A 17,273-nucleotide genomic window follows, 5' to 3' on the forward strand; every position below is an offset into this window, starting at 1 on the left:
ATGAGCAAAAAAGGTCAAGGGACAAAAAAGAACTAAACTAATACTGATGCAGGCAACAGAGACAGTGTGGTCTTACATCTGAGTCATGACAGGCGTGTTATAGCACACAGTTAGGGAATTAAACTTCAGTGTGGTTCGAGCTTTAGCTGTACATTTGTGCAAGATATATAAATGAATCACAAGTTCAGCTGTAGGAATTTGGGTTCTCATAGCAGATGACGGTTATGACCACAAGATGGCACTAAGTAAGCATGAAATACTCAGCTGGAGGAGCTTCAGTATGCAAACTAAAAGGCTGGAACCTTTGAGCTATTCAGGTGATGAACTAACATCAAGCCTGTCAAACTTCGATGGACAAACGTATGTTCATATGATATATGAAATGTAATTGGAGTTTTACAATCCTGACATTATGCAGAGAACAGAGATCTCAGATGGTGGGAAAAATGAAGCAATTATAAATGAACAAACCAATTTAAAAGCGCTTGCTATAATATAAGTCTTGAGGCAAACTTGGGTTACTTAATGTGTACTATTACAACTTCCAGCTGTTCAGTCCTTTCACACACACAAGCACACACAGATGGCTCCCATCAAATGTCCCTTAAAATTTTTAGTTTATCATTTTTCAAAAACGGTGATTTGGAAGAATTTGAAATATGTTTTATCTGCCTATTTAAACAAATTTGCTCTTAGAAAAATGAAAGAGACAGACTAAAGTTCTGGCTGTGTTATAGAATTTGTGCCACTGATGATAATTTGCTCTCTGGGCCACTCCCACGAAAAAGTCTGACCTCCTGAATTTCTGGTGAAAGACATTAATTTTGTTGTAATCTTTCAAATCCACTGCTGACACAGAGAAACATGTACCGTAGTCGAACCACAACAAAGGCTGGGCTAATTCTATTTCTAAACTGACATGAGTTAATAAGGAACATGTGTAAGATTTATTGCAAAACAGTTTATCTTTAAAATCAGTGCTTTGCTTTGTTTGGTTCTCCTTGTTTGAAATGTCAAATAAAAATTGGACTTTGGGGATTTTACTGTAAGAATTGGAAACTAACCTGAGGGAAACATTTAATTGGAATAAAGCTAAAAACAAAGATGAAGCGATATAATACCCTCTTTAAATAAAGAAGCGTGTACTTGGAAGAATAAGTAGGCACTCTAGTCCAAATTCATCTCAGGGAAAACGCCGTCTACCGCCTGATACGGTTCTGTTGGATGGTGGGAAATGACTAAAGTTGCTGATACTCTGGATTTGTTCTCATGGCAATTTTCTTCTTACAGTCAGAGTTTGAGTTTAAGATGTTCCAGCTGCGTGGTGAGCACGCGGTCTCCATATCACACCTGGAGGGAGTCATTGCCAGTTTGGAAGGAGACAAGCCGTACAACGCAGGACGGGAACGCCGTGAGGTCCGCGATGTTGCTGTGTTCACCGGAGATGACCCCATAACCAAGACCTGCCGCACTGTGGGTATCCAGACGGACCGGGAGACGTTCATTAAGAGCCCCGGGGGCGATGGAGGCGGGCTCGCTCAAAGCCCCAGTCAGAACCTACCGAAAAAACTCAACTTGGACTCGATCGGACTGAATCTAAAGGCTGAAATGGACCAAGGGCCTTCTGCACCGCCGCCGCCGCCGCCACCGCCACCTCCTCCTCCTCTACCAGGTTTCTCAGGGCCACCAGTACCCCCTCCTCCTCCTCCTTTGCCGGGCAACACTGGAGCCCCGCCGCCACCCCCTCCACCACCACCTCCTCCCCCTGGGGGTGGCCCACCGCCCCCACCTCCTCCACCACCTCCCCCTCCCGGCTTACCTGGCAGTGGCCCACCTCCTCCTCCCCCTCCTCCAGGAATGGGCCCCCCGCCTCCTCCACCTATGGGGGGATTCGGTCTCGGCCAGAAAGCAGACATGGCCCCACGGAAACCTGCCGTCGAGCCTGCGTGTCCCATGAAGCCTCTGTACTGGACCCGGATCCAGATACAGGACAACAAGTACGTATAAGACAGGATCCACTCCACTGGACTTCAGTTTACAGCTTAGGTTTTTTTATAGATCTGCAAACTCTAACAAGTGAAAGTGAAGCAAAAAAATGCCAAACTAGGTTTGATGTCATTGAAAATCTGTGGTGCACTTACAGGGTTTGTCCACCACACCACACTACAGAATTTACTGCCTCTTAAAATGTCCCACACTGTGTGTCATGGTCCCCAAAAAATCTATAACCATAGATTTAGCCATTATATTGTAAATTGTGGGGGGTGTTTTGTTTTTTTATGTTAAACTTTAAGCTAATACTTCAAAATCAAACTTCAGTATGATGATTTTAAAGATGCTTTTGCTGTTTCCTTTGTTACTGATGTAAACATGCTACTGTTAAGGACTGCATGGGTTAGATACACAAATATCCTGCAGTCAAAGGAGTAGCCCTGTCATCCCAGTGCAAATGAAGCTGTAGGCATTATTGGCTCTGGGCTAATGGGGTCTCAGTCTAAGGCTTGAATGCTCCTATTCAAAGAGATTTCAGCGATATGGTTGCTGCACCGCACTCCCTCATCTAAAGGCCCTATTGAGATGCTCTGTAATAGTAAGTGGATTATCCAGACCATTTACTGTGGCTGTGGTTGTTGCCTTTGAGTGCCAGCCTTTCAGCTTTATGGCCTTGTATTTCCATGGCTGGATTAGTGGGGAGAAGCTGAGCTGCGGTTCGTGTTCTCTCGCCGGTTGTGGCCAGCGCTCGAGGACTAAGTGTCTGCACTGCAGTAGTTTCGTGTCAGCTATAAATTTAACTGTTAAGGGGCATTAAATGGGTCAGATGTTTAACTGTAGCTGGATCAGCTGTGTGATCTGTGTTAATGGTGTGAAGGTCTGAGTTATGAGGTTTGGGGGGGCTGTAGGGGGGGATGCAGTGTGAGGTTTGAAATGGTGCCCAGTGTCTGAATGTAACCTGAGATGTGGAGTACAGTGGGCAGCGTGTACGACGGGGGGGGGGATTTAAAGAATTCACTTATAGCCGTAGTCCAATTAGAAAGTTGTCTTGTGGGTTTTTTTCTTTTTGCTAGGAGGGGGAGTCGGGTCTGAGTTTCTTTAGTAAGCTACGTTCCTGCATCAGAGCCATCAGATGTTTGTTGGACTCGAGGTGGGAGAGAACAAAATCCAAGGATTTGTTAGTTTGTTTTTAAGGCGGTATCATTATAAAGCCTCTTGGCTGCCCTAGATAAATATGCTCACCTCTGCAAATGCATGCTTTGGAGACGCAGCTGAACTTGCCTGACCCTAATCTAGTCACTGTTGAAAGGCAGTTGATTGCTCTGGTATTTAAGCCACGATAAGCCTCCAAGCACTTGCACCCAGTGCGGTTACATCCAGGCTCTCTCAGGTGGCCTGCCGGCTGTAATATCGTTCAATGGTGACCTGCAAGAAGAACTGTGACGTGTGAGGAGATAATAGAATACATTTCGGGTGGGAGGAGCCTGCTGATTGTGGCGTTAATGTCATTTTGACGACCAGACGTGATGGGGGTGGGGGGGAAGCAGAGTGAGGCAGGTTGAGTTGAATTAAACAGTAGATGTGTTTTTAACAGCAAACTGCTGAACGCCCTCTTGACTCTTAGACACCTCTCGTTCTCACTTTGCACCTCCGTTTGTTTCTTTTTCCACGTTACTCGGCAACTTCTGCAACACAGCATTTTGTCCTTTGCCTGGAAATGGTGGTTTATTACAGAGACAGGCTTGTCTTTAAACTTTTATTTCTATCACCCGGGTTATAAACGGCGCTCTTAAAAGTCAAGATTGCGACCGTGGCTGCCAGGTTTTTGTCCAAACAGCAAAATGGACAACATCAAATGAGCTTCCAAACATGGAGAACACTCAATTTTGTTTGATTCAAGTAGCCTCCATGTTGCTAGCCGTTCTATGAGAAGCCTTGACTGTGATCTAATGTTTTACACGCTATAACCTCAGTTTTTCATGGTCTGTTTATATTTAAAAAATTTATGATCCGTTTTTTTTTTTTTTTTGTAGCAACAACACTTTATGGTGTTCTCTGGAGGAGCCAAACATCGTCAACGCCAAAGAGTTTGAGGACCTTTTTTCCAAGGCCACGCTGCAACCGAAGAAGAAGCCGCTGTCGGACACGTATGAGAAGAAAGCCAAAACTAAGAAGGTAGCATCATTGGGCTCCACTCACTCCCCGGCTTGGGTTGTATTGACTTTGGGTGCTGTGTTGAAAGCTTAATTCATCACTGTATTCTTTTGCATGTGGTTATCTTGCACGTTTTGCCAGCTGAGGGCAGGCTTTTTCTTTCATTTCTTTCATCTAGCTTTGTTTAATAGAGGCTTTCTGTCTGCCGTCATCTTCACTCGTAAATCCAAGGAAGAAATAACAAAAGGTGAAACAAAAGGAGGGAAAAAAAATTGATTGCGAGCCTCATCAAGCCCTCCTCCAGATTGTTGTCTGTAGTTGCCAGGTCCTACACTGGCTATCAAGTTCACTCCCTTATGTGTGTGTTGGTGTGTGCTTTTCTCCCCCCCCTATGATCGAGTTCTGCAGTGTGGTGTAACCAGGGCTTCAGGATTATGCTTTTTCCTTTTTGTGCAAGGTAAATTTTTCAAATCAAGAACAAAAAATCAACACAGATGTGCTTTCTGCCCAATTGATCCACTATTCCCTCTACCCCACCAAAGACTCCTCGATGCCGTCGTGTTAAATCCTGCAACTCTGCACCTCTCTCTCTCTCGCAGCCAGCGCTGCGTCAGCGTCCCGGCTGCCTCGCGGTCCCTGCCAAGGCGTCCGAGCAGTTAAAAATCAGCCGCTGCCCCAGACTTTAACCTCTAAATCCATACGCGTCCCCTTTTCTGATCAATTTGTTAAGGCTCCACTCGGCTCCAGAGGGCCAGAACGTGTATATGTGTGTGTCCATCCCAAGATCTCCCGATTCAGTCGGGTCACTCAGACTGTCCAACATTTGATCCAACACAGACAGCCACATCCAGACACAGATCTCGCCAACTGTGTCCTGTCTGGGCTTACATCATTCTAAAGGAGGTTTGGCCCCCATTAATAACAACATGTTGAAGCAAATTCATAACAATCAAAAAAATCCCATGTCCAACATAACACTTGTCCCCTCCCCCCGGTATTTGAAAGAAGGACGTTTGTGCTACACCGGCTGGGTTTGTTATCTGTGTTTAGACTTTTTGTTCTCAGTACTGTGGTTTTATTTAATTTAATTTTATGCAGTTATTTCTGGGGTTAAAGGGGGAATTGTTTCCGGCTGCCTTGACGTTCAGCTCACTGGAAAGGTCATCGGAATAATAGAAACTTGTTTACTTAATAATTTTCTATCCCTGAAAGTTTATACTCTGAGTGACTGGAGGGGAAATAATTTGCGAGGGAGATCATCTAAATAATAACCAGCAGATGATGGTTTCCAAGAAGTTCAGCTGGTTAAAGTACAGGAAAGAAAGGAAAGCGGGCCACATCTTTTTGGGAAGCTGGGGAGTAAGGGGAAACAGTATAACAGAAGATTAGCTGCTTCTGAGCGGAAGGAGGAAAGAAAATGGATAAGGATATCTTAGATGGTGCAAAAGAGAACGCTATAGGCCCCCCAGCAACTGCAGAGTATAAAAGTACACGTTGTTTACTTGTTGTCTGACAGAGTCCTGCAGTACTGAAACAGAGGCAGGCTCACAACCTCCAGGATATTTGGATGACATTGTAGCATTAGTCATGTTACATTAAGTGATACATGTGATTCACAGGCAAGTATTTTTGGCTCATGAGTAGGGTTGCCAACTCCCTGAAAAATAAATAAGGGACACCTCGTGGCCAGGGCCGGGCAACCCAGTTGTCTTCACCCTTCCCAGTGTGGTGAATTTTGTAGCTCTTTTTTTTGTGTGTGTGAAATTATTTTTTAACCATTTGACTTGAATTTGATTTAAGCAGATGCATATTCTTTGTGATATGACCATATGGGAAACAAATGATCATTTAGCCATTTATTTTTAGCTCAAAATGACAACATTAACACAGTAAAACAGGTCTCTTTCTTAAACAGAAGCCTGTCATGCTTAACTTTTGAGAATATAAGTAAATCTTTCTTTAAAAGAACTCTGTCCTGCTTAACTTAAAATTATATAAATTAATAGAAAGCAATACAACAAAAATATTCTTGTAACAGTGCACATATAGTGCATTTAGTACAATTGGCTTCAGTTGAGGTATTATTTCAGTTTTTCTAAAGCTAATCAGCTGCTCCTGTTTGTAAACCCACTTGTTCCCATGATTACGCATCATAACTCATCATCATTATTCATCTATGTATTACTTTTATGTATTAGTGATCTATTTGTTGTAATCATCCATCCTTGCAGTTGTTTATTACACAAAATAAATTATATTATCACACTTCTGGCCACATAGCGCTGATATTCACTGCACATGCCCATATTAACCTTAACCAGAGGGTTTAAAAAAACAAACCAGTGTTTACATACCATATCTGCTTCTGCCGTGGCCTGGTGGACAAAAAATTGGTTAAGGGTTCCCCGAGCTTTCACGCCCCTCATGTTCTTCATGTGCCACCACTAGAAGCATGCCTATGGAAAAAGTGCTCCGGCACACAGTGCAGTGCGCTTTATAGGCGTTATCGTGCATTTTCCCAGCCCAGTGTTTTCCTTTTCCCATTCCTCCCAGTACTTTTGCAGCCTTTTTTCTTTTCTTTCTCTGAGGGGAACAAACATTGCTGCTCTAATGCTGGGCTCACACTGTGCGATTTTTGGCCCATTTTGAGACGATTTTTGAGTCATGCGACCGATTTGGTGATCGGCCCGATTTTGGTCTTCATCGTGCGTCGTGTAGTATACGTGGGGTAACGAGAAGCGATTAACACCTCGACCAGCTCCCGATCATCAATCGCTCGTGAGCCGCTCACACTGCTCATGCGCAAACACGTAAACATCGGTGAAAAAGACTGCGCAGCACGGCTGTGCAGCGTGTGATCTGGACACAAGCGATGGAGGCACAACTTGTAGAACTTTGGAAAGCTCATCCGAGCCTTTTCGATGTGGCATCACAAAATTATCACGACCACAACAACCGTGAAAATAGTTGGATTTACATGCTGCTCAATCACAGCTGCCTGATCATGTTTTTCATTAGCAATTTAGCAAAGTTGATGGTGGTGGTGTGTCTGTGTGAGTGAAAGACAGAGAGAGAGCGCGACAGATTTTCTGTTATAACCTTCATTTTATGGAGGCACAGTGTGAGCTCTCAGGTCGCATCAGAGCATCGGGCGGTATAGTGTGAGACCTGCATCGTGACCTGCAAACTTCTAACCCCTGCGAGTCAATCGTGCAGTTTGAGCAGGAGCTGAATAACGTGACTGAAAAAAATCGCACAGTGTCTGCCCAGCTTTAGGTGTACTGTCGTCCGAGACTTGCACCGCAGAGTCGGCGTTTGTTTCCCTGTTGGCCATGCTTCTTGTTGTGGTCATCTGTTGTCTTCCGGTATTTTCTCCGTAAGCGACCTTTCCTCGACCAATGAGATAATCTGAATTGTCATACTCGAATTGTCATAAGTGTGCTGTCAGCTCATTGGTCACAAAGCAGGAGAGGGGCTGGGAGTTATGTTTTCCAACAAAGCGTTAATTCCATTAACATTTATAGACTACTTTTGATTCTCACTGTATTACGGGACAAAGTGCGTCCCTTATTAGCTCAATACGGGACGTGTACTTTTGTTTCGAAATACGGGACGATTCCGTATTTTAAGGGACGGTTGGCAACCCTACTCATGAGTTGCATCTGCTTAGACTTCTATGAGAGGATGTCACACTGTTTAAATTCCTTCGGGGTGCAAAGGAATAGGGCTTCCACAATTTTCATTGCGTCATCTTTCCACCTAGTTTTGTGAGCGCACCGTCATAGTCCTGGTTGCAAGCGGTTTGATTTTCAGTTATTCTGAAGCTTAATAAATGTCAGGAAGTGGCTAAATAATCTATGCAAATGTAGTGATGCGTTTGAATCACAGAACAGAAATAAAGTATTCGAATAACTTGCTAAGAAAATTCATATGAGAAGCTAAGCTACTACTTGACCTGCTGTGCAAAAGTCTTGAGCCATTATTCAGTTATCGGAAAAAATGGGAAATGGGTGCAGCAATTATTAAACTGTGCAAACATGCATGGAAATACAATTTATAAGGCAAAAACAGTTTATACTTTAAAGTCAATATTTTTGGTGTGACCACCTTTATTCTTTAACAGAGGCTGAACTCTTTCAGCTTTCTTATCATTTCTGTAAGTAGTCTTCAGGAGTAGTTCTCCAGGCTTCTTGAAGGACATTCAGGGCTCTTCCGTGGATGTTGGCTGCCTTTTGTTCCGTTCTGTCAACATGATCCCACCCTGCTTCAGTAACGTTGAGATCCACTGGCTAAAATTCAGCCCCAAATCCTGACAGAGCCTCAACTGTGTTTTACAGATGGCTTTAGATACTCACTGTTGTAACGCTGTTACTGTATCGACAGTGATTTGAACCAGAATTTTCAAATATGGATTCATCACTCCATGAAACCTGTTGTCGGTGCTTTTGAGTCGAGCACTTCTTCTTTTATCCTCCACTTGTCCAATTTCTTTTCTTCACAATTCACACCAATCGGAATCACTGTTGATGCATAAATACTATTTTTATGGCTCTCAAACTGTATTTTCATTGGCATTTTTTAAATATTCCCTAAAATACAAGCGAAAAGTGTCTGAAGATTCAATTTAAAGTTCTTTCTTTGCCAAATTGTCTGTTATGTGCAGACACATTGTTTTTTTTTTTTATGCTTGAAGGATTCATAAGTCAGTGTTGAGTGGCTTCACAGCCACAGCTAAGAAACGTTTTGAAAGGCCGCGAAGAAGCCAGGACGAAATATTCTGCAGGGCTTCTTTCAAAAATACAACAGTGTTTGGCTCCTTAGACGTAAAATATAAAGAGTTTTTCACTGTACTGTATTTCCCATAACTGACCTGTTCTTTCTTCATCTACTTGTTTCAAATTGTAATAGTTGTTTCTTAATAAAATAAGTAAAATAAACAGACTTCTGTAGAAGAGATCAAGAAACTTCATGCGCAGTGGGACATGCTTCCCTTTTTTGATTGTCTGTCTTCCTGTAAGCTTCTGGCAGCGCTGCACCTTCACCTCCCTCTAAGTTGTAGGAGGTTTGTTAATAAATCTGTCTTGTTCTGTAGTTTTCGCAAAAATCATTCTCCCCACGTGGTTCTTTAAACACACTCGGAAGCTTTATAAATGTCTGCCCAGAACAGAGATTTAAGCACGACTGTTGAAAAGACTCTTTTATTCTGGAGGTTCTGATTGGACAGGGATGTAGGTGATAGCTTCTCAGTTTGGCGTGACGTCTTCCTCTGCGCAATACCGGCTGACACACATGTGGGCTACCTGCCTCCCATCTGTCAGCACACTCATTTTCAGTCAACGTTGCCAGCGAATCTGGTTACGTATCTGTATTAAGGAGTCTTTGTTTGTCTCCATTTGTGTGTTTCTGCGTATGTTTTTATTTGCGCGTCTGCGTGTGCCCGCTTGCTTGAACACACCTGTGTGGTGACGGCACGTCCCCCGCAAGTCATTATGCACTTGCTCAGAAAGTGTTGCCAGAACATGCTAACACCACAGCCCCGGGGGCTGTGGACGGCGAGAGGAGATGAGTGGGTGGGAAAGGAATGTGTGTGTACATTATGCATATGAGCCACTTCCCCGTTTTCCAGCAACTGCACACGCCAAGAGTTGAAACTCGGGGGATGCAGGCGATGCCTACATGAGTGAGTTAATCTTTATCATGTGTGCCATAGAAAAATCAAAGCTCTTGTTTACTCTGGAGCTCGTCTCTCTGCGCCGATTAGCATATCAAAGCTGAGGGGAGCTCTCTCACCGGGGAAGACGGGACCGGGGGTATAATTGCACGCATGTGGCTTCACCCCGATGGCTGGTGGAGGCGATAAAGTATGGGCACCTATGTGAGCGGGGGAGCAGGCGATGGGCACGTCGGTGCATTTTTGAGGATCGAGGAGGGGAGGGAGGGATGATGATGATGAGGGAATATTCCGGTTAAATATGCCGGCGTGTGCGTGTACAAATATGCACATTAGTAAACACAAAAACTGAGGTCTCTTTTATGCACATAAATCAGAGCTCTATCAAGTTTATACATGGCAAGTTAACAAACAGCAGCTTTACGGGTTTATGGGAATAACTTATGAGCAATCGTACTACGTTTATTAAAGACATATTTGAAGTCGTGGCTATGACGTGGGAGAGTGGGCGTAAGATTAACACTTCTGGGCGAGACTGGGGTTGCTGAGTGTATCGCAACTGGTTATTGATGGGAAGTCTCGAACCAGTTGTTATTGTAACATTTGCCTGGGTGATTTCAGACAGATAGTCAGAGAGACATCACTGCGGAGCAGGCCGCTCGCTCAGACGTGGCTGTGTAAACTATCCGTTCGGCTCGGATTCTGCATCACCCAGGCCGCATCGCCTAACACCGGCCACCTGCTTCAGCTCAAGGCTCTGACATCTCAGTGTCTCCTTCCATAATTTTGTTTATTTTCTTAGACTGCTCGCTTTCCCCCCCCTTTCTTCCTCTTTCTCTTGACTCGTCTCCGTTACTCGAGCGTCCTCAGCCGTGTCGGGTCAGTTCTCTTGTTCTCCACCGGAGGGAGCCATTAGCTATTGGTGTCTACCTGTCTCAGCATCAGCATCTCCCGGCTCTCTCCACCTACCCCGAGCTGTTTGCGTGTCTCGAGGCAAGCATCCAACATCACTTGTCTTTTCTCATTAACTTAACTGTTTAGGCTAATTGGCGACTTCTGCAAAGGTTCCTCGCCGCTTTTAGTGCGGCCCATCCAGAGTGGTTAATTAGAGGTGTTGGGAAAGCCTGGTACTCAGCCGTCTCATAGTCCCCAGTGTAGGAGATCCCTAGTGATCCAGGTAATAGAGCTGGAAGCAGCATGGCACCCACTAACGCCCTGTAATGCAATACCAACTTCTAAGGCTTCTGCTCTCCAGCTCCCACTGGACAGCCCAGTAGCCGACAACACCATAATACCTAATGAAGAAGCCTGACACATTAACTTTTAGAGCGGGGCTTTACCTTGCCAAAACGTTCTCTGGTTTTACGGCTAATTCAGTCATAAGTAATTGTGACCATGTGTAGGCACAAATAAAAATCCTGTGAATTTATAGTTACTGCTTCTTCAAGACTGTCCTTTTATGGTGCCACTTTTTGCCTTTGTACTTTCACTGCGACTTGATATTTTTTGATTATATCTCGCACGTGTTTTCTGGTAAACTTTGGAGGAGGTGCTTTTCCTAACGTTCGCTTTCTCATTAATGTAACTTGATAAAGAGGGTCCCGGCTATGTGTGTGCGCGCGCCACATTTCCCGGTAGTTTGCGTCACGATGATGGGTTATCACAATTAGTGCTGATTAGTTCGGTCATTTGGGTCAATCCCGGGTGATTCGCCGACTGCTGGGACTAACTGGGGCTTTGGGCGCTCTGTCTCGCTGGTCGTCCGTCACCTGCCACGGAGGGGAACTGGTGAATTTAACCCACCCTCTCGCTGCTCGAATGAACTTTTTATTCACCGTCTGTTCCTCAGGTTATTTGATGTCACATTTTGAATAATGAGGGATGATTTGCGTAAAGAGTAAATGTCATGTTAAGCTAAAAAACTGCATTTTTCTATAACCCATATTTCATATTTGAATCCCCCCACCCCACCCCCAACTCTCTCGATACTTTATAATGTAAATTATTTTGTGGTTTGTTTGGTTTTTTTCTTTCTCTCCAGATTATCAAGCTGCTGGACGGGAAGCGTTCCCAGGCAGTTGGCATCCTGATATCAAGCCTGCATCTGGAGATGAAGGACATTCAGCAAGGTGAAAAAATCTTTTCCAGCGTCATCTAGAAGCTTGCAAACACTACATTATTTTCCTGCCTTTCACAGAACAAACTCGTATTCCGATTCAGCTGCGATAAACTAAATTTACTCTCCTCTTCACCATTAAAGTGAGCAGGACTCCTGAGGAGATGCAGATGGAGTTATTTTTAGAGATGAGATAGTGAACTCTGCAGCAGAGGATAATTTCCAGTGTCTTGACAGCTACTAATTTGTAACTCCAGACACTTTTTTTCTGGATTAATTTGTTTCAAGTGGAAAGTGGATGATTTTTCCAGTTACCACTGTGGGAAAGAAAAATCCTCAATTTGTCAAAATGTGAGACGGCCACGTCGCGATGAAAGCAGCCTTTCGCTTTTTCTGACAGGCCTCCTGTGCTGGTTAAAGTCAAATTGCCATCTCCTTCATTTTAAGAGCTGAATAGATTGATTGCATTCTTGACGGTTCTGTGGAAAATGCACGCATACATGTGCATGTCTAAAGTCCCTGCATGGGTGAGTAAACGCATAGTATGTGTGTTGGGGACATCATAGGTGGGCCAGGAATTAGTCCGGCCCTGGGACTGTGGCGGAGAATGGCTGCCGCCTGCTTGTCTGAGCATGCGGCCAGCAGATCTGTTTATTGTAGCCAGTGACGGTTTCCACAAGCCTAATGGGACTGACACCCCACTAATGATCTAAGCATGTACAAAACCACGTTCCACAGTTAGCAGACACTGCGCTACCACATAAAACCAACTCAAAACACAAGCCAGAAAAGCAGATACACCAGGACAACCATCCTGTTTCGATTTCTTTTTTTCTCCCCCCTTTCAGTTCAGTTTCTCTTCTGTTCCAGTGTCAGTTTGGTAAAAAAAAAGGCCGGCTCACACCCAGCGTGAGGCTGCTTCCTTGTGCTTTAATGGGAGGTGTATGCGAAATGGACAATTTGAATTTGACAATGAAGGACAGCACCTTAATAAGCACTTCTGAGGGCGCTAGTCCCTTGCTTCGCCTGCTTGCCTCCCCTTTGTTGCCAAATTAAAAGGACATGGTACATGTAATGTAATTACAGCTACTAGGGAGGGAGAGAGTGGGAAGCAGGGAACTAGAGAAGGCAGTACTCGGGTTAAGAGCAAGGGGGGGTCAAATGCACCCGTGGAAGTGACTGGGCGACCTCAAGGGCCACCATGGTTCAAGGGCAAAGGGAGGCTCTCCCCCCCCACACACACCACACACACACACCACACACACACACACACACCACACACACACACCACACACACACACACACACACGAGTGAAAAGTGGAAGGAGAGGGTGTGAAGCCGTTGGCAGGCACGCTTTGATCTGTCGGTGTGGAGAGATATCCGGCTCCCCTCGGATCAGAGTGCTCCTGTGCACACTGAAGCAGGCCCCCTTTGGTGGGTGATTGACGGCTGCGTGGCTGAGGGACTGAATAATCCACTCTAATAAGATGTAGGAAATGGACCTCCAGCGTTTTCTCTGATCCAGACGTCGGGACCACATTGACAGCTTCTCTGCAACAGAACAGCTGGGAACCAGAACGCAAATTGTTACCTTGTTAGGTGGAAGTAGTCGCTGGCCAAAATTGTTAACATTACCTGTGCAAGTTTAATACACGAGACATTCAACTGATAAAAAAAGAAAGAAATCTGTTCTAAAGACATTTTTGCAGACCTTTTTTTGTTTTTTTTGTTTGGTTTTTAATGTGTTTTGATAATCAGAAGTGCCTTTTTAGTTCCATTGGTTTCAGTATAATTAAGACAAGGACAAAGCACCAGATTCTCCTGCACTGAGCAGCTCACACCAAAACAATCAGGATGAATAAGCAGCCGTGTAGTCCAGCAGAAACACATGTAAACTAGATTTTAGGATGTTCAGCTTTCTTCTTTTGGGTCAAATAAGTGTCATAAGTTTTGTAAATTTCAGCAGGTTTAGCTGATGTGGTATGTTGTGTAGTTTATGATGGCAAATGTTTGCAAACTTTAGCTTAAATTTGCAGCATAAATTGCTGATATTAGTTTTCGACTGATTGACGCGTCTCCTCTGTGGCCACGGCAACTGAGTAGCGCATTTCAGAGGAGCAGGTCGTGCACAGACCTTCTCGGCTGACAGCGACCAGACAACCATGAGCTGATCCAAAAGCAGTGTTGACCGTACCCACTTCTACGTGCATCACTAAGCTATAAACCTACGACACGGTCTCTTTCTCTTTCTGTGATCGTTTCATTTTGCCTTCTGTTTACACACTCGAACGTACAAAAACCTTTTAAACGATTGCCTGTTGCATTCACTTCCTATCTGCTCCGGCATCCTTTGTTTTTCCTTAGTGCACCATCTACTGCCCACCTCAAACTCATTAGTTGGCTGTTGGTGGTTCTAGCTGTGAGCTCTGAGGTTAAGCAGTTTCAGGCTTTCCTTTCTTTGCCGTGCTGACGGGCTTCGTCCCCCAGTTCGCTTGTCCACGACAAGAGGGGGGAAAGGAGCTTCGGCGTACACTCAGCATCTGCGGTCTCAGACTCAAGTGTGCTCAGCCTGGCCACACTCCCAGCTTTACTACCTCAAGCTAATATTGTAAATTAGGTGTATAATTCAGTTAAATGGCAACTGAGTTATGCACTTCACTTGTTTTGTTTGTTTTTTTAATGTCATTCTTTGTTTTACTGGTTTGGGAAATCTTTTTCTGTCAAATATGAATATAGGCTCTATAAAGCTGCCACAAATGTAATGTTCCATTATTCAGCCTGTAAGTAAATTAAAGGGCTGTTGTGGGTCTGTTCTTTATAACACCGACTGCTTCTGTTATCTTTTCCAGCTGTTCTTAATGTGGACAATTCTGTGGTGGATTTGGAGACAATTGAGGCTTTATATGAAAACGTAAGTAGCGTGTGTGTGACATTTAAATGTCTAAACAAAAGTTTCTAAAGTTTTCACAAGTTTAAAATAAAACTAGATAACATCTACATCAGGGGAAATTATCATTCGACTCCCTGCTGAATTTGTACGTTTTCTCTAATTTTTTTTTTCTGTTAGCTTCATTTTAATGGCGAGATACAGAATATCAATATTTCCCCCACTATATATGGTGTTACCGAAGCAAATAAGGTTTCTATACAGATGCATCTTAAAATCTTCTCTAACAAAAAGTTGAATCACGTATATTTCATCACAGTATTGAGCCACATCTTTGTAATGACCTTTGCATTGTCTCTCCATAGAGGGCCACCAGTGACGAGATGGAAAAGATAACGAGACATTATGAGACATCCAAAGAAGACGAAGTGAAACTGCTGGACAAACCTGAACAGTAAGATTTTGTTTTGAATCAGGTCTCACCAATTTGATTATGTGTGAAAGGATACAGAGATATAGAGCTATGGATATCTATCTCAGGGCTTCGTCATTAGTTTCTGCACAAAGTGTGCATTTTTACATAGCCTTTGCGTACGTGCAAAAATGTGCATTAATGGACACTGCTTCAGTAGTTTTTGTCAGGGTTAAGCAGTCCAGCCAGTTAACGAGGCCTGGATCCAGCGGTGCCATTCAGCCTGGCCTTCCTATTTCCATGTTTGACCAGAGCTGTCACTATAGCCTCCTGAGTCATCCCTACTCAGTGTCTACCTCCATCAGCAGGGTCTAATCACACAGGATGTTACCACTCCACTCCGCTCCCCTCCGACACGGCACTGTTTACATAAGTCGTCCCGCATCAGGCCAGAGCTACCTTTGATCAGTCTCCGTGCGCCGCTTTCCTCCACCCGACCCCGCGGACCTTTCAAACCCAGCCGAGCAGCGCGGCTCATGACTAGCAGCTGCCTGCCTGCGAACAGCAACGTTGACTCAGTCAGCCTGCGTGGGGAAGCTGGGCCTGCCAAGGACCCAAAATAGTTCTTCCTGTTAGACGTTTTGTTTAATTCTGTCATAACACATCCCATACTCTTCCACCTCCTTCTCATCCTCTCTCTGCCCCTCCTCCCCTTTTGTTTTTCAGGTTTCTCTATGAACTCTCTCAAATTCCGGACTTTGCGAGCCGAGCCCGATGCATCATCTTCCAGTCGGTATTCCTCGACACCGTCTCTTCTATACGTCGCAAGGTGGAGATCATCTCCAACGTCAGCAAAGTAAGAACGTCACGACAACAAACTGCTTAAAAAGTGTCCGCCTACAAGAACTAACCCCAAACAAACTGTGTTTGTCTATGTCAGGAGTTGCTTGATTGCAACAGTTTGCGGGATATAATAGGTCTCGTTCTGGCCTTTGGGAACTATATGAATGGAGGGAACAGGACGAGAGGGCAGGCTGATGGCTTTGGGCTGGAGATCCTCCCCAAGCTAAAGGACGTCAAGAGCCGGGTAAAACCGTTAAAGGCTCTAAAGTCTTATAAAAGTAGAGTAATATCCTAGTGAGCTGATTCATGCCCTTTATCTTAATTGTCTGTTTTGCTGTTTTCTTTCTTCAGGACAATCGCATGAACTTGGTGGATTACGTGGTTTTATACTACTTGCGTAATTTTGATGAGGTAAATTAATCATTTTAAAAAAAGTAAAGTTTAACAGCTTTTAAATGTCTCCTAAGTAACACGTTGCTTCATTATTGCAGCATGCTGGTACAGAAAAGAGTGTGTTCCCTCTGCCAGAGCCACAGAACGTCTTCCAGGCTTCTCAGGTTAAGTTTGATGACCTCGCCAAAGACCTCCGAAAACTCAAGAAAGATCTGACCGGTACGACGTGCCCCACTCGTATAAGCGGGTTCATTTCTACCACATTGAATTTATTGCTTAGGTTATCTTTGTTCCCCAGTAAATCAGTCAGCGTAATTGTATACATTACCATCTTTCACCAGAGCAGTTTAAATGTAAATGCACATCCCGTGGACTCTCCCCTCCCTCTGCAGGGAGGTTTCTGGGTTTATTCAGGACCTCGAATGGCCCGAGGGAGCCTTTCCCAATTCCCAGATATTGTATCTTAACAACCGTGTCATCATAACACGACAGGCTTTCCTGTTACAGGACTAGTGGCAAGACATTTGGCATCTTTATATCTTTGTCTGTGCAGCATTTAAAGCTAGAGTAAAACCCAAAAAACAAATTCCAGGTCACTGAGGATACATCAGAGGGACAATAGGGGGATTAAAAATTAAATACACTTTTGATGTTCTGTGCTGGTAGTGTCCTGGGCGCCGAGCCACTCAGTAACCCAGCCAAGCAGCCAGTTAGTCTTGGCCTGGGCCACACGGAGGTTAAAGGCGATGCCCCCCGGTGCCCCTTGTGTCTGCCGTTATTTAAATCAACCAATAATACGGCATA

General features: G+C 44.4%; 1 protein-coding gene across 2 annotated transcripts in view; it reads left to right on the forward strand.

Annotated features, from left to right (window-relative positions):
* The window catches only part of LOC146647181 (formin), a 51,240-nt gene that overhangs the window by 16,706 nt on the left and 17,261 nt on the right, over positions 1 to 17,273 (forward strand). For both annotated transcript variants that reach the window (XM_085392083.1, XM_085392084.1), the window contains 9 exons: positions 1,291 to 1,997; positions 4,026 to 4,167; positions 11,859 to 11,946; positions 14,784 to 14,845; positions 15,187 to 15,275; positions 15,960 to 16,089; positions 16,174 to 16,320; positions 16,428 to 16,487; positions 16,568 to 16,688. In XM_085392083.1, the coding sequence (XP_085248209.1) occupies positions 1,291 to 1,997; positions 4,026 to 4,167; positions 11,859 to 11,946; positions 14,784 to 14,845; positions 15,187 to 15,275; positions 15,960 to 16,089; positions 16,174 to 16,320; positions 16,428 to 16,487; positions 16,568 to 16,688 (1,546 nt within the window). The remainder of the gene's footprint in view (positions 1 to 1,290; positions 1,998 to 4,025; positions 4,168 to 11,858; positions 11,947 to 14,783; positions 14,846 to 15,186; positions 15,276 to 15,959; positions 16,090 to 16,173; positions 16,321 to 16,427; positions 16,488 to 16,567; positions 16,689 to 17,273) is intronic.

This window comes from Rhamphochromis longiceps, linkage group LG19 (assembly GCF_057381845.1).
Source record: "Rhamphochromis longiceps isolate RC_006_pf linkage group LG19, R_longiceps_female_GT1.1, whole genome shotgun sequence".
Classification (NCBI taxonomy): Eukaryota; Metazoa; Chordata; class Actinopteri; order Cichliformes; family Cichlidae; genus Rhamphochromis; species Rhamphochromis longiceps.